General features: G+C 44.5%; 2 protein-coding genes and 1 long non-coding RNA gene across 8 annotated transcripts in view; 1 reads left to right on the plus strand and 2 right to left on the minus strand.

Moving 5' to 3' along the window:
* The window catches only part of prdm5 (PR domain containing 5), a 45,502-nt gene extending 41,778 nt beyond the window's left edge, over positions 1–3,724 (minus strand). For 2 of the 4 annotated variants that reach the window (XR_009717888.1, XR_009717889.1), the window contains exons 1-7: positions 3,422–3,724; positions 2,866–2,949; positions 2,359–2,481; positions 1,406–1,577; positions 923–1,100; positions 624–719; positions 282–403 (exon numbers count right to left, since the gene is read on the minus strand). Coding sequence is in view for 2 of the 4 variants with exons in the window: in XM_061297504.1 (XP_061153488.1) it covers positions 282–403; positions 624–719; positions 923–1,100; positions 1,406–1,577; positions 2,359–2,481; positions 2,866–2,949; positions 3,422–3,514 (868 nt within the window). In the remaining 2 variants the exon portion in view is untranslated. The remainder of the gene's footprint in view (positions 1–281; positions 404–623; positions 720–922; positions 1,101–1,405; positions 1,578–2,358; positions 2,482–2,865; positions 2,950–3,421) is intronic. The other 2 variants (XM_061297504.1, XM_061297503.1) reach the window with 2 other exon arrangements.
* On the plus strand, positions 3,092–5,317 carry LOC133167022 (uncharacterized). The gene is made up of 2 exons (XR_009717891.1): positions 3,092–3,172; positions 4,526–5,317. It is a non-coding gene; the product is annotated as an uncharacterized LOC133167022 (long non-coding RNA).
* Positions 5,318–5,882: 565 nt separating this feature from the next.
* Positions 5,883–19,006, minus strand: part of ndnf (neuron-derived neurotrophic factor) — a 37,878-nt gene continuing 24,754 nt past the window's right edge. For 2 of the 3 annotated variants that reach the window (XM_061296559.1, XM_061296558.1), the window contains 3 exons: positions 10,521–10,724; positions 10,156–10,280; positions 5,883–8,806 (listed from right to left, as the gene is read on the minus strand). In XM_061296559.1, coding sequence (XP_061152543.1) covers positions 7,422–8,806; positions 10,156–10,280; positions 10,521–10,723 — 1,713 coding nt within the window. In that variant the 5' untranslated portion in view covers position 10,724 and the 3' untranslated portion in view covers positions 5,883–7,421. Of the gene's footprint in view, positions 8,807–10,155; positions 10,281–10,520; positions 10,725–16,521; positions 16,754–19,006 lie in introns of those variants that run through there. The other variant, XM_061296557.1, reaches the window with a different exon arrangement.

The following is a 19,006-nucleotide window of genomic DNA, read 5'->3' on the forward strand; positions in this document are numbered from 1 at the left end:
AGTACTGTCATGGTGATTAGATCTTATTTAGTGACCACATGACCTCAAAAGGTCCTGTCTGATCCACTTCCCCCTCCCAGAGTCCAGACCACACTTGGGACCCTAAATCTCAGTTCAATCACCCGGTGATATCAAAGTCTCCATCTGGGCTCACCCGTGGCCTACATCCTGCCCTAAATAGCCAAATTATCCGGAGCTCAGAAGGTGCCGCTGCGCAATTACGTGGCAATTACAAGCGAAGGCGGCAGCGCTACTGGAGGAGCCGTAAAAGCGCCGCCGACCTGTGTGAACGTTCCCTTTATGTTTCTTCAGCGCGTCCTTGCTCTTGAAGCGTTTGCCGCAGCTCTCTTCCTTGCAGATGAAGCGGGCGTCGCCTTTACACGCCTCCTTGTGCTGCTCGAAACTGCACGCGAGAAGGCAAAGATGGTCGAGGGGAGAATTCCGTACGTAAAAAATACCATAGTGCTCTAAGTCAAATATGTGCCAGTAAGGACTAAGTCTGGAGTCTGAAACTTAAGCAAGTTCAGTGGAGTCTCCACAAAATGTCAAAGCAAGTCAAGTGATGTGACTTGTGTCACCCTTCAATCGCCCACCGACCCAGTTGACCTACTGCAAAAGACTACCTGGATTCTGAAGTGAAGGAGCTGTGGCACAGGGAACACTGGTGATGTGCTTTGGAGTCTCCCGAAGGGCTCACTGACTCGGAACAGTGCAACACACTGGAAGAAGAACAAGTCCAAATAGAAGACCATTACTTAGGAGTAGTGGAGCCACACTCGAGACTGGCCTCAAGACAACATTTTGCCAGCATCTTCTATTCCTCAACGTCATTGAATATGATAACAAGGAGAAGCAGTTGATCAAACACTGCCAAGCGTGATGTTTTGGCTCACTATCATGGCGATATGAAGAGTGGACCCACTGGCGCTGCAGCGCTTGCTTGACGGGGAACTTCTTGCCGCAGTTCCTGCACTTGAACTCCTTCTCATCTATGCCGGGCCTTTGGTGCAGACTCTGCAGGTGGGCGGCCAGGATCTCCTCGCTGGGGAAGCTGCTCTCACACAGCAGACACGGGTGGTCCTCCTTCTTGATCACCAGTTCTGTCAGCCATTCAGCAAACATGTTGAAACTCGTCAACTGGAATCCAGCCACCACTTCCATGACTAACAGTTGGCTGTAGATGGCAGTGTTGCATAGCTTCGCATTTAAGTTTTTGTGCACAGCTTTTGAGTAGAAGATACACTCGAACAGAGTATGTGTTGTATACGCTAGTGCTGCAACAATTAATCGACAACTAATTGATTATTAAATTATTCATGCGTCGCAGACTGATTTTCTTTTGTGTTGTTTTTTTACTTTCAAAAAAGACATTTGCCGCCGTCTGCTCTTACTTTGGAAAACGTACCCATCTCAACCAAGTGTTTTGCCTCTTTGCTGCTCTCGTCCTCGTCTTTGCTGACCTCTTCCTCTTCCTCCTCCTCCTCCTCCTCCTCCATGTCACTGTCCAGGAAGCCGATCAAGAGCTCTGTGTCCGTTTCGATGTCATCCACGGCCAAGTAGAAAATGTTCTCGCCGTCCTGAAAAGCACACAGTCATTTTAGGATGGAATTGCAGAACATCAAAATGGATGGACAATCGAGAGGATGACTCAAAAGCTAATCCCGAGAAAGTCACAGTTAAATAATGTACAATCAGATTGAAAGATCAGTCGGAATGCTCTGGAATGGCTGTCAAAACGGGGAACTCTGCTTTAAAAGCAGCTTCCGGTCAAAGAGTGAATTTACTTTTAGCTTGCATGTCTGTGAAAAGGAGATGATCATTAAAAAAAAAAAAAAGCAACAGGTCAAAGGGGTGCACTTCACCGCGCGAATACCCCCAACGGGCCACGTGATCGGACGCCCAAAGGTCATCCGAATGTTTTCTAAAGCGCTGCCTTTCGTCAGCACTGACATTTATTGTGCCCCTCTCGTCCTCTTAATCGTTATTTATGCCGATCTGGAATGCCCTCTGTTTGGACAAAATGGAAGTTTGACGTCATTAGCCGGACGTGAATTCAGAAACGGGTTTGATGTGGTGAACTTTGAACCTGGCCCACTCGTCACTCAGCGTGGTCGTAAGGTTCGAATTAATCACCATTGATTTTTTTTCGTTACAGCCGAAAGCATCTACGTGGTATTTTTGCAAAGTTAATGGCCGGTATGGTTGTCAAACGACAAGGATAATAATAATCAAAACAATAACAATATGCGGTAGACACCGCAAATATTTTGGAACAGAGAGGCACGCTATTGTCTGGCGTGACTTATTAAAAGTGGTATGAGAAGGCTCCATTGTGTCCGCCAGAGAGAGGAAATGTACCTGAATGGCTGCCAGGTTCTTCTGCTCTTGCGAGGGCGCCTGGTGGACGAAACGCAGCCAGTTGGCGTAGCGCGGATTGCTGGCGTCCAGGATATACAGGACGTCACCCTTACTGCCACGAACCTGCAATCAGCACACGACAGTCCGATGCTTTATCGAAACACACCGCAATATCATTATTAAACGGCTCTTGCAAAGCATAATTTCCGTTCACCAGTCTATGGGAATTTCCATTGCCTGTTAGCTTAAACTAACACACTTTCCGTTGGTAAACTTAATGTGGTTTGGTTAATTACATTTGTACAGGTGCTTGTCATTGTTTTGTGTTTAGTTTTCCAGTAAACTTCAACTGGGAGTTGTAATGAACACCTTCAAGCAAGGAATACAAACAAGGCACGCCACTATTTGCTATTCTAGTTTTCTTTGTGACCATTGATTTTGTTTTCAGTGTTGTGGTCGATTAGTATGAGATATCAATTTAACCAAAAAAAGTCAAATGGCATTCACCTCCCACATCAGTCTTGTGTCTGCACTTTCGTCCAGTTCGCACGGCAGCTTCTTCTCGCCTGCGAAGGGGCCAAACTTTTCTCCCTTCAAACATTTTCAGAAAAACACAATGAGAAAAATAGATAACTTATCGATGTGAGTGTTATCACAAGACATTATAGAGGTAATGTGTCCCACACTTGCGTGTAACACTGAACGCACCTTCAACTTCCCAAACTCCAGGCAGGGGGGGCGTGGGAATCCATGACGTCACTTTTCCCCGACTTTTTTAAAGAACTATCATATAAACTCATTGAGGAGTTTCTCCGTAAGTGCCTTTCTGAATCATTCGCGAGTCATGTGCTGTAAAGTTGACTTATTTGTGTAGAGGTAATGTCGTGAAGGTGAACTAGGCAAACGCGAAGCGGGGGAAAATGGTGGAGGGAGGAAAAGTTGTGCTGCTACGTGGCACTTAACGTCACAACTCGCTCGCGTTTGACAGCCACTTTGAAAAGAGGGGCCACCTCGAAACAAGAACACACCGCGACTGTGTTGGGGAACGAAGAGAAGGACAAACCTTTTTGACCCGCCGCGCCGTGAACAGACCAATTCCATCCTGGACCTTGGACGACTGGAGAGAGAATCTGTCCGGCACGTACATCCCCAACATAGTCTGCCGTCATGAGCGAGAAAACAAAAGAAAGAAAATCGGCAAAATGGACGTTTTGCCGACAGGTCATCTGGGGCGAGGGAGCATTCACACTTTGAATTTCTTTACGTCCAACGGTGAGGATAGTCCAGGTGCAGGTCCGGGTCCAGGTCCAGGTCGGACTCGTTGCTACTAGGCTTCGGGCAGGAAAGGCGAACGGCGCCTTCTGATTGGTCCAAAAAGTTTGTAGCTCGAAGCTGCACCTTTCGCTGCATCCAATCAATGACGACTCAGCAAAATCAGGACTTGGTTGATTCTAACGTGAATTATAATGCAGAAACAAAGAACCATTGTTCAGTCCTGCTATTGTTAAATACAGTGGATTTATTGATTATATTATCAAATTAGTATTTACTATTATGCATATATTTTGGATTAGTCTGTTTTAATATTACTTGTATTAAATATTTTTGTCATTTTCCAGTTTTTGTTTTGAGCAATATTATTACATCAACTGTACTAAATTACTTTTTTATATTTTAATTTCAGTTTTAGAACATCTTCAATATGATATTTTATCATTTATTGGTTCATTTTCTCTTTTATGTATCATCATTATTATTTACGTTTTATATATTCTTATGACATAAACATGGCATGCTATATAAGATCCCACAATGCTGTTTTAATATTATTATATTATATGACATAGACCTTCGCCAAAAAATGTGTTACCAAAGGTTTTTAGGTTTTTGGTTGCTACAGATACAGTTTGATTGATTGATTGATTGATTGATTGATTGATTGATTGATTGATTGATTGATTGATTGATTGATTGATTGATTGATTGATTTACTTTAGTTCTTGCAACAAAAATGAGTACACACCTAAGTGGAAATGTCTCAATTGGGCCCCAGTGCTATGCTATTTATATTTGATATTAGACAGACGTGCGTCACATTCTTTGGCACGGGTGAAGTGAATGGCTTTAAAATGACAGACTTCTTCTCTGGTTTATTATAAATCTCCAGCGGGACCCGGTCCAGACTTCGCGAAGCGTTTCAGCCTGATGCACGAGGGCGGCGCGATACCTCGGACAAATTGACAAAGCAGACGACAGAGACGCATCTGTCTCTTAATTAAAGACGTTCTCGACCGAGACTCTGACTCTTTGGGACCGCCGCCAGTCGTCCGGGCCGCTCACTTTTTCTCGAACCGCCGGCCGATGTCAACCCGCGCCAAAAACGACACAAATCACATTGAGGATACGGCCGAGAGGAGATTCTTTCAGACTGGAGCAAATATTTTCTCTGGAGGTAAAACCTCCCGTTTGGCCAAGGCACAAATGCTTCCATACACCATTTTCCAAAATGGATGTGTGCATTTTTCCTCCCTCAAATGGCCCAAACCTGATACTGCTACATTGAGAGGGGGCCCGGCCAACCCAGCCCGCCCTCCTCGCCGCAACTCCCTAATTCAAGGCTGAATAAACCATTTCCTGAAGCGGCAAGGTCACGGGATGAACCGTGTTTTTGTTTGGACAAGTCTGTATCATCCTTTGGGAGAATTACAGAGCTGATGAAGCGGGAGAAATTACAAGGCTGACTACCCTTGTTTTTCCGCAGCCTGGACACGAGCCAGACCGATCTTTTGCAAACTGGCAATTCAATCATCTAAAGCTAATTTTATTTTGCAATTGGAATGCTGGCCAAGGGCCAAGCTAACATGCTAACCTCATCTTTGCCCCTTCTGCTCTAGAACCTTCTGTTGTAAGATTATGACTTTTCCGAAAACAATGAATAAAACCAAGCCGCAATTCCGAACCAATCGTGGTTGATCGATGTTTTATTAGTCACTGTTTTCACAGCAGCGAGTCAGTTTGGTCAGAACATAGGAACTCAAAAATTCCCCAAACCATTTTAAAACTACTTTATAATTCTATATAATTATGATTCCCTGTGCGGAAATGAAGGTCAGCCAGTGTTTTGGAATATGAATTGTTGCTTTTATTTTTCTCAATGTGTGACGAGGCCTAAAACAAGCGAAATTCCACTTCCGTCTTTATCAGCGGCGCTTTCATGATCTATCCATGACCCTCTGGCAGCTCCCTGGAAGCTCCTCCACATTATCGCTGAGAAACGGGAGGTTCATGGAATTCAGGTGGCAGGAGCCTCCCTACATTTCCTCCAAGTGGGGAGCGCCCCATTGACGCAAAGCAGACTTGACAACATTCACCAGTGCCATGAAAATAACTATTGGCGATGTCATACTCATTTTATACTCGGGTCAGCAAAAATCGTCTACATGTTGTTCAAGTTGACTGACATAATCCACACGAGGCACTTCAGTCTCGATTGCGCTCGGGCAAAAAGAACACGACACCCGGGGTGACACAGGGATTACGTTTTCTATATTTAGTGTTTATGTACATTGACAACTGTGTACACGTGACACGCACTCGTGCACACATTCAGGCCATCGCGCACGCAAACGCACACGTCGGTACAGTGATAATAACAACGTCACCAAGCACAGGGCAGGGCACAGTTACAAGAGAGCGATTACACAAGAGGAATGTCATGGTAACACTTTATCAAGAGAAACAAACACACAGAGAGAAAAAGTAGAAAATAATTTAAAAGTCTCGGGAGGCTGCGAGAGGTCTGTACAAGATAGCATCCTCAATCCGTGGATTGTTCTTTCTATTTTCCCTTGGCCGGCGAAAATTAAAAAAATTAAAAAAGTGACTGATTATTTTCTCATTTGGTTGTTTAATCTAAAAACAAATGGAACTGTTACTTTTTCACGGTTTTCACTTTTCCAACAGGTGAAAATCTGCAACGTGGAGACCGTGCAAACAATATCTTTGTTGTAGTTTTTACGCGCTTTGAACACATTCGAACTTGTTAAAACACACTTTTGAAACACGTTGTTCAAATTTGAATACAAGCAGAAAATGTACAGAAAATACGATTCTTGTTGTCACGTATTGCCGTGTCTCTATCTGAGTGAGGGAACTGGCGGCCCTTTCCCACATATGAGGGCATCACAATAAGTAAATACACAACAAAAACACGATTGCGTGAAAATCTGCGAGATAGCAAGGAAACACTGTACAATATATTAGTTGATATGATACGGCAGATGGATCATGATTGTGAAAAGTAGTCACACTCGGTATGTAAGCCACACTCGTGTGGGGAAACAGAAGTAGAGGTACTGTTCCAGTTGCAGTAAAAGAAATAAAAAATAAAAAAGTCAAAATTTACAAATGCGTGGAACTGCCAATGTAGTGTGAACATTTTTGACTGGCAAATACAGTTGAACGCATTTGCAAAAATAATAGAATGTATTTGCAAGTACTTTCAAGTTTAACATATTTGTAAATAGATTTAAATATACCTGTAAGCTAAATGCTAAAAAATTCCCCATAGTGCCTAGGGGTACTGACCTGATTTTCTTTTTTCCATTACGCCTATATTATGCTGATATGCTCTAAAATTACGGAAACACTGTTAATTTGTATCTTTCAATGATTCGCTAGTATACGTTGGAACATATTTGCCAGTCAACATGTTGCCAATTCAAAAAAAAATCCACAAAAGAAGGCCCAGATTCGGATGCTCAGAACAGGCGGATGTGACTTTTCTTTTGTGTGTGTGCGTGTTCCATAAAAAAAACTGACGACAAAATAATCAGTCACTTTTTTGTTTTTTGATTTCCGATAGTCAATAGTCATGCAGCGACAATGAAAGACAAGCCTGCTCACGAGGTGGGAGGGAAATGTAAACATAAATATACAGGTGGATGTCTCCAGCAAAAGTCCCTTCCGTCTGAGTAGTCAGTCTGTGTATCTTTCAAAGAGTTAAATAAACTTATTCCATAGATATATTTATAATAGATTTCTTCCTCTGTGCGTAGTCATTTTTAGCAGTACTTCCTCGTTTTCACCAGTTTGCTCTGGTACTTGACAGAGTGGCCGCTGTGCGCCACCACGTAGACGTCCAGGAGGTAGCTCTTGCCGGGCTCCAGCCCCGCCACCGTCTCCGTGGTCACCGCCTTCTGCAGGTTAGGGCTGTAGAAGTACTTGCACAGGACCTTCTCGGACTTGCGGCGCATCTCGGGCCCCGCGCAGCGATTCTGCTCGCGCCGCCTCTGCTCCTCGCCGTAGTCGTCGGCCACTTCCTTGCGGTAGACGCAGTATTTGTTGCGTTCTTGCGTCCCCAGCCAGGCCACGGTGACGGAGGAGCAGGTGCGCAACTTGTCGAAGGCTTTGATACGGGTGTCCTCGGGCAGGGATGGGAAAGGCTGCTTGCTGCCCGCTCGGGTGGTGGCTAGCACCTTCAGGGTGGAAGCGCCCTTCCGGCTTCCCCGCAGGCGGATCAGGTACTTGGCTTTGGGCTTGCCGCGCAGCTGGAACTGTCGCACGCCCTCCACGTTTTGCGAGAGGAGCAGCTTGCCGTCACGCCTCACCTGCACCTGTACCGCGTCCAGGCAGGCGTGCACGAAGAGCGTCACCCGCTGGTGCGACGACACGGGGGCGAAACGGAGGAACTTGCTGCCTTTTCGCTTGACGAACACGTCTGACACTTTGCCGTCTTTGAGCTCCACCGTCTTCTGCTGGGCTTCCTCCTTGGTGCGGGCAAAGGTGCCCACGTACGCCGTGCTGGTGTTGGTGGCCGAGTTGACGGCAAACACGTCAAAGTAGTACTGCGTGTCAGGCTTCAGGTCAGACACGGTGAAGATGTTTTTGTTTCCGATGCACAACTTGTGAATGTCCGACATTTTAGGCTTGACCGGGTACGCCCGTGAGATCTTGTTGCTCGTCAGGCCTCGTTCTTTGCCGGGCGGGACGAAGCCGAAGTGGGCAAAGTCGAACGGACTAAAGTCCCTGCCGGGCTTGGGCGCGAGCATGAAGGCGTCGTCGGCGCCAATCTTAGCCTCGGCGGCGCACATGCTCTTGAAGTTGTGCTCCTTGTTGATGACCATGCAATACTGCACCGGCTGGCCCATCAGGAACCCGGTGGGCGTGGGCTTCCAGGCCAGGGTGACGGTGGTGCGACCCAACGAGGTGACGTCCACCCGAGGGTCGTAGGGTAGCTCCGGGTAGGGCTGGTCGGACTCTGGCGTGGTGGAGGCGTACACCTTGAAGTTGCTGTCCTTCTCGGTGGACAGCAGCTCAAGCTGGTAGAGGCCGGACGGTGTGCTGGCGGCCACGTAGGACTCCACGTCGTTGCCCTTGTAGGTGAACAGCTCTGTGCCCTCGTCCACCGTCACCTGCTGCTTCTGCTGCTCCAACGGCTCGGGCTCCCCTGAAAGCAACACGGGCGCGAAAATATTTAGTATAACCAGCAAAGCTTTCCCATTCTAATATTGTGGCCAAAGTATCGTGAAACTCTTTGGATCGTTGGCAAAACCTCTTGATACTGCTGCTATAGCTGACGTAAGGTTTTTATTCCTTTCTCGCTCGGTTAAAAGTTGGATGCAACGAGATGACGAGGAAGCCTCGCGCGCTCCAATTATCTCCAAACACCCCCGCCGTGTTTTCACTGCAAACATCTCAAAAAGATCACAGCCCCTGTCGTTGACTTGGCCTCGGCTTCAAAGGAGCGCCTTGTGGTTTCGGAAACAGTTCGAGCTCTTGCTAGAGAAACCATAATATTATGTTTGTCAACCGGGGAGTGTTCTCGGCGGTGTACTCAAAATTAACGCTCCAGTGATCTGCTCCCAGCGCAGCTATGAGAACAAACTCCCCGGTCCAAATTTGAATTTCTTGCTCGACTTCAGGAAGTAACTGTGCTTCTTTTGATGCCAGGAACAAGTCATCAATAGTGAACGCAAGCAATAAATCATCTGTCTGCGGTTTGATGTGTCACTCGGCCAGGTGTTCGTGTACTGCGTATTCCCATTCAGATAGTCGGGATGGTTTGGACACCTCAACATCTTGTATTTTCAGATGAGTCTGCAGCCAAAGTATCATGATACTATTTGGTATTGACAAAGCTGCTGGCAATTTTTTTGTTGTGATACTATCGGCATTGTTGACAGAGTTTTATGATGTGGAAACATGTCATGAAACTATCCATGTCGCTGGCATTCAAATGTGAGACAATTTATCATGGTTTGTGCTTTGATCTTGATTATATTAACTTTTGTTTCATGTTATGTCTTGTTTTCCTCTAGTTTGATTCATATCTGTCTCGTCTTTCATTGTATTTAGTTATCTGCCTTCGTTCCGTCTTTCGTTGGCTCGTTTGCTTTTGTTTGTAGTCCCTATAAACTCACAAGGTTTCGATTAATTATTTGGTACTTTTTATCTGCTTTTTGAACTTCTGATGATTTAGTAGCTTTGATTTTTGTGATACCTTGATATCAAACTGAGCAGAAGTGGAGGATACTTTAGGACTCTAGTTGAATTACTCAAATGGAAACTACAGAGGAGGGAAGATAAACACAGACATGAAAAGTCTTCAAACTATCAGGGCGGGCAAAGTAAAGGGACGTAATGGCTTTGATTCGCGCGCGCCGGGTCTCAAATTAAAGGCATGTTAGCCCACAAGCGGTCAGACGGAGCGATTTAATGAAACCCCAGCCGACACACACACTTTACCACATCAAACTAGTCATTAAAGGCGCACTCGAGGTCCTCCTGGTCCATTACCTGACGCCTCGCCGCTGGCCTCCTCTGGCAGCTCCTGCAGCGTCAACGTCCACTCCAGCGGCGCGTCACACGGGGTCACCGTCACCGACAGAGGCGTGTTGTCTTCTTCCACCACAAAGTAGTATCTGGAAGAACCGTAACAAGTTTTTGTTCGAACCAGGATAGTCAAGAGCTGAGCCCATCTGTTGCTGACAAAACCGCAGCACCGACCCAGGCTTGTCAACATGTCACTCGGATGAATGATTAATTTTGTTGTAAAGCCACACAGTGTTAAAGTCGAGGTCACATTTTTGTGGTCCTTTTTTTTATCACATTATTTAAAATGAATTTACCATGGTCACTTGGTGATTCATTTATTTATTTACCTTTTGGGCGTATCTCTGAAGAGGTAGCCACTGATCTCGGCTCCGTCGGGAATGACGGATGAGTCGTGGAAGATGGATTTGTCTCGGATCTGCATCTGGAAAAGTCCCTCATCTCGCGTGGGCAGCTTCTGCGCCAAAGTCCCCCAAACCCCCAGCAGAACCAGTAGCAGCAGCCCACTCCTCCAGCCTTTACACTGCCTCATACTGGAACACAAACGTATAACTTTTTATTTAATCACATCATGTTTGAATAGCCATTTTCAACACATAAAGTGGATGAAATAGTAGAAAGAATGAAAACATTTTAAACCCTTTAGGATAAATTTGCTCTTAAACTTATTATATCTGCTTTTAGCTATAACGGAAGCTAAGCTAGCGTCCATTACGCTACATAGCAAAATACCATAACTAATTTTAGCTGGTTTAATTAGGAGTTGATAGTTGTTGGGGTTTTTTAACAAAAAAATATTACAGGATCAAAGTGTTTACAGCAGCACTGGGAGAAAAACGTCTGCGTTTTATTTAATTAGTTTCATTTTAATCACTTTTTCTATCTTTCATTTCAATGCAAGCTAAGCTAACCCCCTTCACAAACATGCATCCACAAGGCAAAAAAAGTATATAAGCTTAAATTTTTTAAGCTGCATATACTTTTTTTCCCTTGAGGATGCAAGCTTTTATTAAACACTGAAGATTAGATTAGCTATTGCGTGACAGATAAAAAGGGAAAGGATAGCGAGTGACCAAGCGGACGAGGGATTAAATTTTAAAACACGGATGCGTGAAGGAGGGCAACCACAGCAGGTTTGTAAACCGCTTAATAATACATTTTTTAAAAATCCTCCAAATCCGTGTCATTTAACATTTATTGACATTTTGTTGGCGCACAGATGGGCGTACTGCTGAGAGGATCTCGCATGTCCTATTGATTTTGGAGACATTGATTGCGGATGATGGGAATGCCAAATCCCCGGCGATTCAATCAGTGTAATGGCGGCAGATTAGCCAGATACTTTACCGCCATCCGCGCCGTGTCCTTTAAATGACCTGTGAAACCTACCCAAAAACCGACCAACAAAAACACTAACTAAGCGACCACTCCCTTCCTGACTGCGTACACACACACATTTTGTACTGAAAATGAATGTTGAGAACAGTTTAAAAAGGCAAACAACCTCTTTAGCTGAAGAGAAGGAAGAACTCTTGATCCAAAGCATACCACATCATATGCCCAACGTCATTTAGCTAGCTTGTTAGCTAGCCAGCTTACTATTGCTATCTATCGCCTAATAATATCGCAGGCCAAATTTAATGTAAAACTCAAGAACAAATATCGAAATGTGAAGAAAGGTTTCAGAGTACTACAGTGAAATGTGCAGCGTATTCACATTTAGTGCCTGTCGCATGTCACATTAAGATTTGTGTCTTTAGTGTAATGATGTCATCATCGTTAAGAAACTCATAAGTACACGTGCTGAGCAGCCGAGCTGAGATATGCGATTATGTCAACATGGGCACACACACTGTCAGTGTGTTTTGTAAGCCCAAAAAATGCATCTGGAACATGTGAGCTACATTTTGGGCAAAGAAGAGTGTACGATGATAGTTCAGCGAGGCGGGGAAAGGGCAGAAGCGTCGTTAGCTAACTGTTAGGAACAACACCAAAGCATAACACACAGGTAACGGTTGGGCAGACGACTAGACAACTAGTCAACTTTATCAGTCGACAATGATTTGAATTACTAAATGGTGTTTGTTTTGTTTTTTTACCAGGAAATCCCAGAACACCACCATAAAATGTAAAATTTTAACAGATCCAATTGTGATGTTTTTAATTACTCGGGGGCGGGGTGGATCAATGACATCATCGGGGACCAACTAATGTCAATCTTAATTTGATCGCATTAGTGTCATCTTTACAAAAAATATGAGTCATGCAACTGCTACAACACAGGCAACAGAGTTCTTTGGCAGATTGGATGATTTATTTTTGCGTTTTTATTTTGATAAATTCTTGTCAACTTGTCAAATTTCTGTGTTTGTATGTTGTTCTTGTATTTTTGGTTGAAATGTCAGTTTTTATCGGTTTAGTTTTTCCATCCGTATCCAGTATACCAAGCTAACAAAGTGTCTCTCAACCCGCTCTGTCACTTCAGCTCTCCCTCCAGCTCCTCCTCATCAGGATGGAAATTCATCCTGGTGGCGGCCACATGGCATTCATTAACAGAATAAAAATACTGTTTGATTTCAAGTCAAATGAAGATTTTACATTTGCGCCCATGCAGCCGAACGGCAAGCCTGCTGTGTTTTCTTTTCCCGCAGGCCGATTTTTGTGGCAGTGTGCCATTTGGAGTAAGACAAGGGTCTTCCAAAGCAGGTCTGCTCCTCTTGGATGCTTCTCTAAGTAAGGCTTCAAGATCCAAACAGTGTGCGACTTGGCAGTTGTGTTTCTTGGCACCATGTCTGTCTCTCTGCCATCCCAAACAATCCTCCGTGGCAGCTACGGAGTTTTCCGGACGGTCACGAGAGGGATAGCGCCAGCCTGTTTTGCTTTCCCTGCTCTGCACTGAGCGCCACATCCTGGAATGTTGCTCCCTAGGAGTGGGTCAACTGGCGTAAAGAAAAAGTCACTCGGGAAGTGAAAGGCTTTGTTGTCACATTATGGTAATTTTTGTGAGCTTTTGACAATTTTTGTGATTTTTTTAATGGATTTTCTGACAATTTTGAATTTGTTTGTAATCTTTTTTTTCTGAAAAATTCATTCAGCGAAGGGAGGCAAGTCTGGTGGAAGGGCTGTGCGAATGATGTGGTGGCTTTGTGGCCACGGTTGAAGGAAGATGGCCCATGCGAAAGAAAGTCATCCCCAAAGGGGCCAAGCCGACGGGAGCCTCGTGGGAAAACACACGCTTTATCCGCGACTCTGCTCAATGACTGGCTTGGCCGCCCAATGAATGAGACTTGAGAGTGAGAAGCCACAGTATGGCTCATGTCGTGATCCAAAGCATGCAGCATCATATGTCCGACATCCATCTAAGTCGATCTATGGAACAGGCGCAGCATACTGTATGTCCAACATCTGTTCTTCCATCTATCCATCACATGCACATGATGCAGCCGCATCATATTACAAAAACAGATTCAAATAAGTTCAATCAAAATTACACCTTTGAATGCCACTGTATTGTGCTGAAAAGTTAAATCCTGTTTTTAACCTGGATGAAAACTAACATTATGCATAGTTGTGACATTTAATCCCGCAAGTCTCCGCTCGGCGTTCTACACTTTGAGAATGACTGATTTGGGCAATAGCGCTTAGCCTTTGCGCAGCCCCGATCGACAATAACGGCAGCAACACTGTCGGAATTTCTTTCAGCGGCGAGTTTTCATATGCAAATGTAGCTTTAGTTACGCTGCGCCGTGCGGACCTTTCCATTTCAGCACGTTTTCTCTTTTTTTGTTGTTGTTCATCATGCATTGTAGCCTCACCCCCACTACTCCACTCACTTATTCACACTTTAACCCAGGGGTGGGCAAACTACGGCCCGCGGGCCACATCCGGCCCACGGGACCGTTTAATCCGGCCCGCCAACCCTGAACAAATTGTATTATTAAACCTTTTTTTTTTGGCCATTTTGCCTGCAATGACTGCGTTTTTCCAGTAGATGGCGAAGCGCTCGCCTGCGCATTTACTACCGGAAGCCGTGTCAGAAAGCTCGGTGCACACTCACAAGTGCGTGTACGTACTCAGTAGTACGGACTTGGCGCACTCTCGCTCTATTCGTATCAGTCCCGAATTTAGAGCGTGGGCTTTGACGACAGCATTCTTATAATTCGCGCGCTGAGCTTTCAGATGCAGTTTTGCGCTACAGCCACCCACAAACCTTCCCCTGGAATCCTTCCATTAAAATGAGTGGCCCGAAAAAAAGAAGTGAGTGCCGAATGTTAAAAAAGAGTGGCCAATTTGGCTCGACGTACGCGACGTGACGTTCAGCCACATCAACATCAACCCGTCACAGATCAAGGTAAACGGACCAACACCTCGGATCTCGCCTAAGAATTGCCACAACAAATTTTACTCCAGACTATGACGCACTAGCAAAAAAGGGAGACCAACAACACTGTTCCCACTGAAAATGAACGGGAGGCTCTCAAGTTTATTGTAAAAAAATGCATTTTGAATATGATTTGTACACATAGCAGGGATTGAAACTAGCGACCATTCTCATTTTCAAACAATGCAGGATGCTCAAGGACATTGATGCACCACCTATTTGCGACTAATCTTAACCTGTAAAGTTCTTAAGGCTTACTTTAAGGAGGTGTTTCCCGTTTCCTCACCTCTGTTACCAGGTGTTTGCGAGTTAAAACTCTGCTCTGATTTTCAGATACCCCTCACCGTGTTGCTGTTTTGATTACTTTATTTGGATGTATGCTTTCACCGATTCTTCAAGATGATATATTTGGTCAGAATGTTTGCCGTTTGATGTGATCTAATAAGATAAACATCTTTCATTAATCTGACCTGCAGGCACTGAAGTGATGGAGATTGTTATTCATAATAACAGTGTCGTATTTTATGAGAATCACTGATAGCAGTTTTTTAGTGAATTATTATTTTTTTAATGCTGTTAATAAATGCATTTGTTTTCAAAAAAATTGTTTGGAATATCCATGCTTTACTACCTACTAAAGGCCAAGATCTTTTATGCAATGACCTTTACAGGTCGCTTATATGACTTCACACAACGCCTACGTCCATCTGCTCCTTGTCCGGCCCTCCGGTCCAAATTTAGAACCTAGTTCGGCCCGCGAGTCAAAAAGTTTGCCCACCCCTGCTTTAACCCCAACACCGCTCCCTCCTCACCACCTCCTCTTCTCCCACCCAACCATGCAACCTTCGACAATCAGTTACTCATTCCCCACTCCCAAATCGTTTTTATATAGCTCTGCTAAATAGTTCACTCGTGCGCCTCGTCTGTGAAATTCAGGTTTGTCAACCACTGTAATGACGAACAGATCCCCGGAGATGGTGGTATTGTTTCGGATTTGCACAGCTTTTGAATTCCAGATAAAGATTAGGGGTGAAATTACTGTATTTTGCCATTAATTTGAGGTGGCATAAAAGCAAAAAAACGTTAGCTTCTAAGTGTCTTTGAACAAAAGGTTAGCTCCGTTTTTTGCTCTGAAACCAGTGCGCTTTTTTTCTGCTGTCAAACCAGTCCAGGGTTAGGAGGTCAACACGGATTCTTGGATTGAAACATGAGGGTCCAGAAATCCGCAAAGATTTCTTGATTTCAAAAATACAGTGGCGCTCGATTTTATACTGATTTCACGTATACTAGTGCGCATCGATTCAACAATGTGAATTCTTGAATGAAAACAATTAGTGATGCATTCGGGGGCTCCTATTGAAACTTCATGAGGAAATTAAACCATTTTGATTTGTTATTACCAAATAAAAACATCGGTGTTGCGTTTTGTCAACAAAGCGATGGAGCGGTTTCTCAATATCTGCGTAAGTCGAACTTTAGAGTACAAACTGAAAACAAAGTGATTTCGTAAAATACTTTTGGTCCGTTCCGCTTGCTCAAGTCAACGTTGACATTTCTTGAATGAAAAAGACAGCGCTGCGTTCAAGCACCGCATTTCAAAGTGCGACCAACAAACTGTGATTCAAAACTCTCGTGTTGCTTTCAGGCTCCGCAACTGAATGAAAAGACAAATGTCGCGTTTACAGTCCACATCTGAAACATTCCCAAAGTGCAAACTGCAGACTCCACTCGCCAACGTTTGCGTGCGAGTCGCGTCATGACTGTTTGAAACTTTTCTGCTCTCCTCCTTTTTCTGTAACTGCTCCCGGAGATGCAAACCACAAGCAATAATAAAAACCAAAAGAAGCCACTTCCTCTCCTCTTTTCGAACGAGCACGAGGACAAGCTTGAAAAATGTCCCACGGGAAGTCACTTGAACTCAGCACAGATGCAAAGAAGACCAAAGTTACCTTTTGAAATAACGAGCCGATGGATGCTGTACTCTGCTGAAGAAAAAGTTCCTGTTCCCCGGCAGTAGTCCTCTCTCTCTCTCTCACACACATCGACTATCTCACTTTCTTTCTCTCTCTCTTTCTCTCTCGCGTCGTATGTGCTTGCGTGGGAGCCAAGCGCAAATGAGGGAGAGGAGCGAGTGAGCGGCTGAGAGGGTATCCCGCGCGCACGCGTCCCTCCCCCGCCGCTGCGGAGACCTCCAGTGGATTGGACGCGCCAGCCCACTCGTGGAAAGAGAGAAAGTGGTGGCACGAGTATCCCAAGTTTCGGAGGTAACCAAGTAAGACTACTCTATTATTGGATTGATTTTCTGCTTATCGATAACTGCGGAAGGATCCCCTCAATAGAATGGGCACATTCAAACATTTCGGGGGGCATCTGGTGGCATACTAGTGCCACGGAACTGTTGAAGTATGACCATGGCTTCATTCCAGGCCATAACGGTGTCCAATTGAAAAAAATAATTTAAAAAAATGTAAAAGAAAATCGTGATATGGCGCCATCTTGTGGCGCCTGTAGGCAACAACAAATATTTTTCGCTGTCCGTCAGCAACTTTGGAATTTTCGTTATTAAGGGCAGGACTTCATCATATCTGCCTGCACTTTACTTGAGAATTTATTTTTCAGACGACTATATTCTTTTAAAGCATACAGTACTTTCTCCTCCTTACTTTTCCCAAACTGGCTGATTACGTTTTTCAACGTCACGGTTATTAACACAGTGTTAATAAACCTACCTTGTGGAGGAATGTCAATTTGTAATTTTATGAGAATGTGAATTTGTCATTTAACCACTAATATGTAACTTTATGATGTGTGAGTAATCTTACAAGAATAAATGTCCGACATATAAAAACAAAGACAATTAAAACAATAAATTAATCATCTAAAAACAGTCAACACAATAAAATAAGAAAACAATTCAGAGTCTCATACTGAGACAAAAGCAAGCAATAAAAAGTGTTTGAAGTTATTTTACGTTCAGATTACGCAAACGGATGGATAAAGTCATTCGGCTTGGCAACTGGTAGAAGAATGTGAACAATTGTGTTTGGTTGTGTTTTTTGGTCTGCACCACTTCCCACTGTGTCCAGCTTGTTGATCATTGGCTTGCAAGACAAAAAGCAACACGACTAAGTCAATATTGGGGCTCCGATAAGAGTGAATGGATGCTTTGAATGGTGGAGGCGGTCGTGCGTGTGCGTGGGGTAGAATCGTGGGATGCCGCTGTCTCCTGCACACGTATGGAACATGCATTCCTCCAATTACATTTGAACACTTTGAATCAAGCATGTCAATCGATCTTTCTATTAACTGAGAACCAGCCTGGAAGAGGAACAAAATTGGTGTAATTGCGACATCTAGCGTAGGATGTTTACCGTGGAATTATTAAAGCAAGAGCAAAAATCCACTGCATTGCCCTGTGTGGAAAATGTCTGAAAAGGGAGCAATTCCAAGAAGGCCTTGTCCCTGAAATGGCCCCTCGTAGACAAAGAGGGCTTTTCCCGTTTGTGTTTATGCCGTGACGTCATCGGCGTGCGCTGACAGACGGGTTGTTTGCTGCGGGCCAGGTGGGCACACAGCGGCACAACACGGGAGCGGAAACCCGTCGAAGGATGCCACCGCCTCCTCATCCGACCTTCCCCATCAACCTTCCTCACTCTCCATCCGCATGACATCACACCTAGTACATCTACTGAGTCGTTTTATGAGTCTAAATTTTATGATAATGTGTTTTTGTCGTTTTTTATGTCAGTTGCTTTTCATTCAAAGGTTGTTTTCTGCTGAGTTTTTTTTTTATGGGAGGCAGGCAACATTTTGCTCATTTTCCTTCCAGCTCTTAGCTTTTAGACATACTATTTAGATGTTTTTAGTATGTTGTTGTCATGCCTAACGAGCCCCATATGGCCCCGGGGCCGCAGGTTTCTCACGATAGCATTAAGTCAGGCACTCTGCAAACATCAGAGCGTCTTTTGGCTCCCGATGAGACAAAAAAAAAATCCAAAAAAGGCTCAATTGAAAGCAGACGTTCAGTGGACACAAGCGGGTGCCGCATGTCGACATGATCCAATAAGAGGGCAGGAGATGGGGACATTAGCCTCAAAGGGAAGGCCAGAGGAAGGAGCTGAAGCAAGTAAACAAAAGGCCAAAGTTTACATTGACAATGGCACAAGCTTTCTTGAATCCTTTTAGTGAAACTTTAGAACTCCAGGCGTGGAATGTGCAGAGTAAACACAGACAACACGGGGAAGACGATGAAGACGAGACACTCGGGTTCTGTGACATGAGTGCGAGATGTAAAACATAACATCAGGGCTACAAATTTCCACTTTATTGTCGATTCTGTTATTTATGTATTCAAAAAAATATATATAAAAGATAATTGTGTTTAATGGCGGCCCGGTGACGCACTGGCTAGCACGTCCGCCTCACAGTAAGGAG

Source organism: Syngnathus typhle, linkage group LG14 (genome assembly GCF_033458585.1).
Source record: "Syngnathus typhle isolate RoL2023-S1 ecotype Sweden linkage group LG14, RoL_Styp_1.0, whole genome shotgun sequence".
Lineage (NCBI taxonomy): Eukaryota > Metazoa > Chordata > Actinopteri > Syngnathiformes > Syngnathidae > Syngnathus > Syngnathus typhle.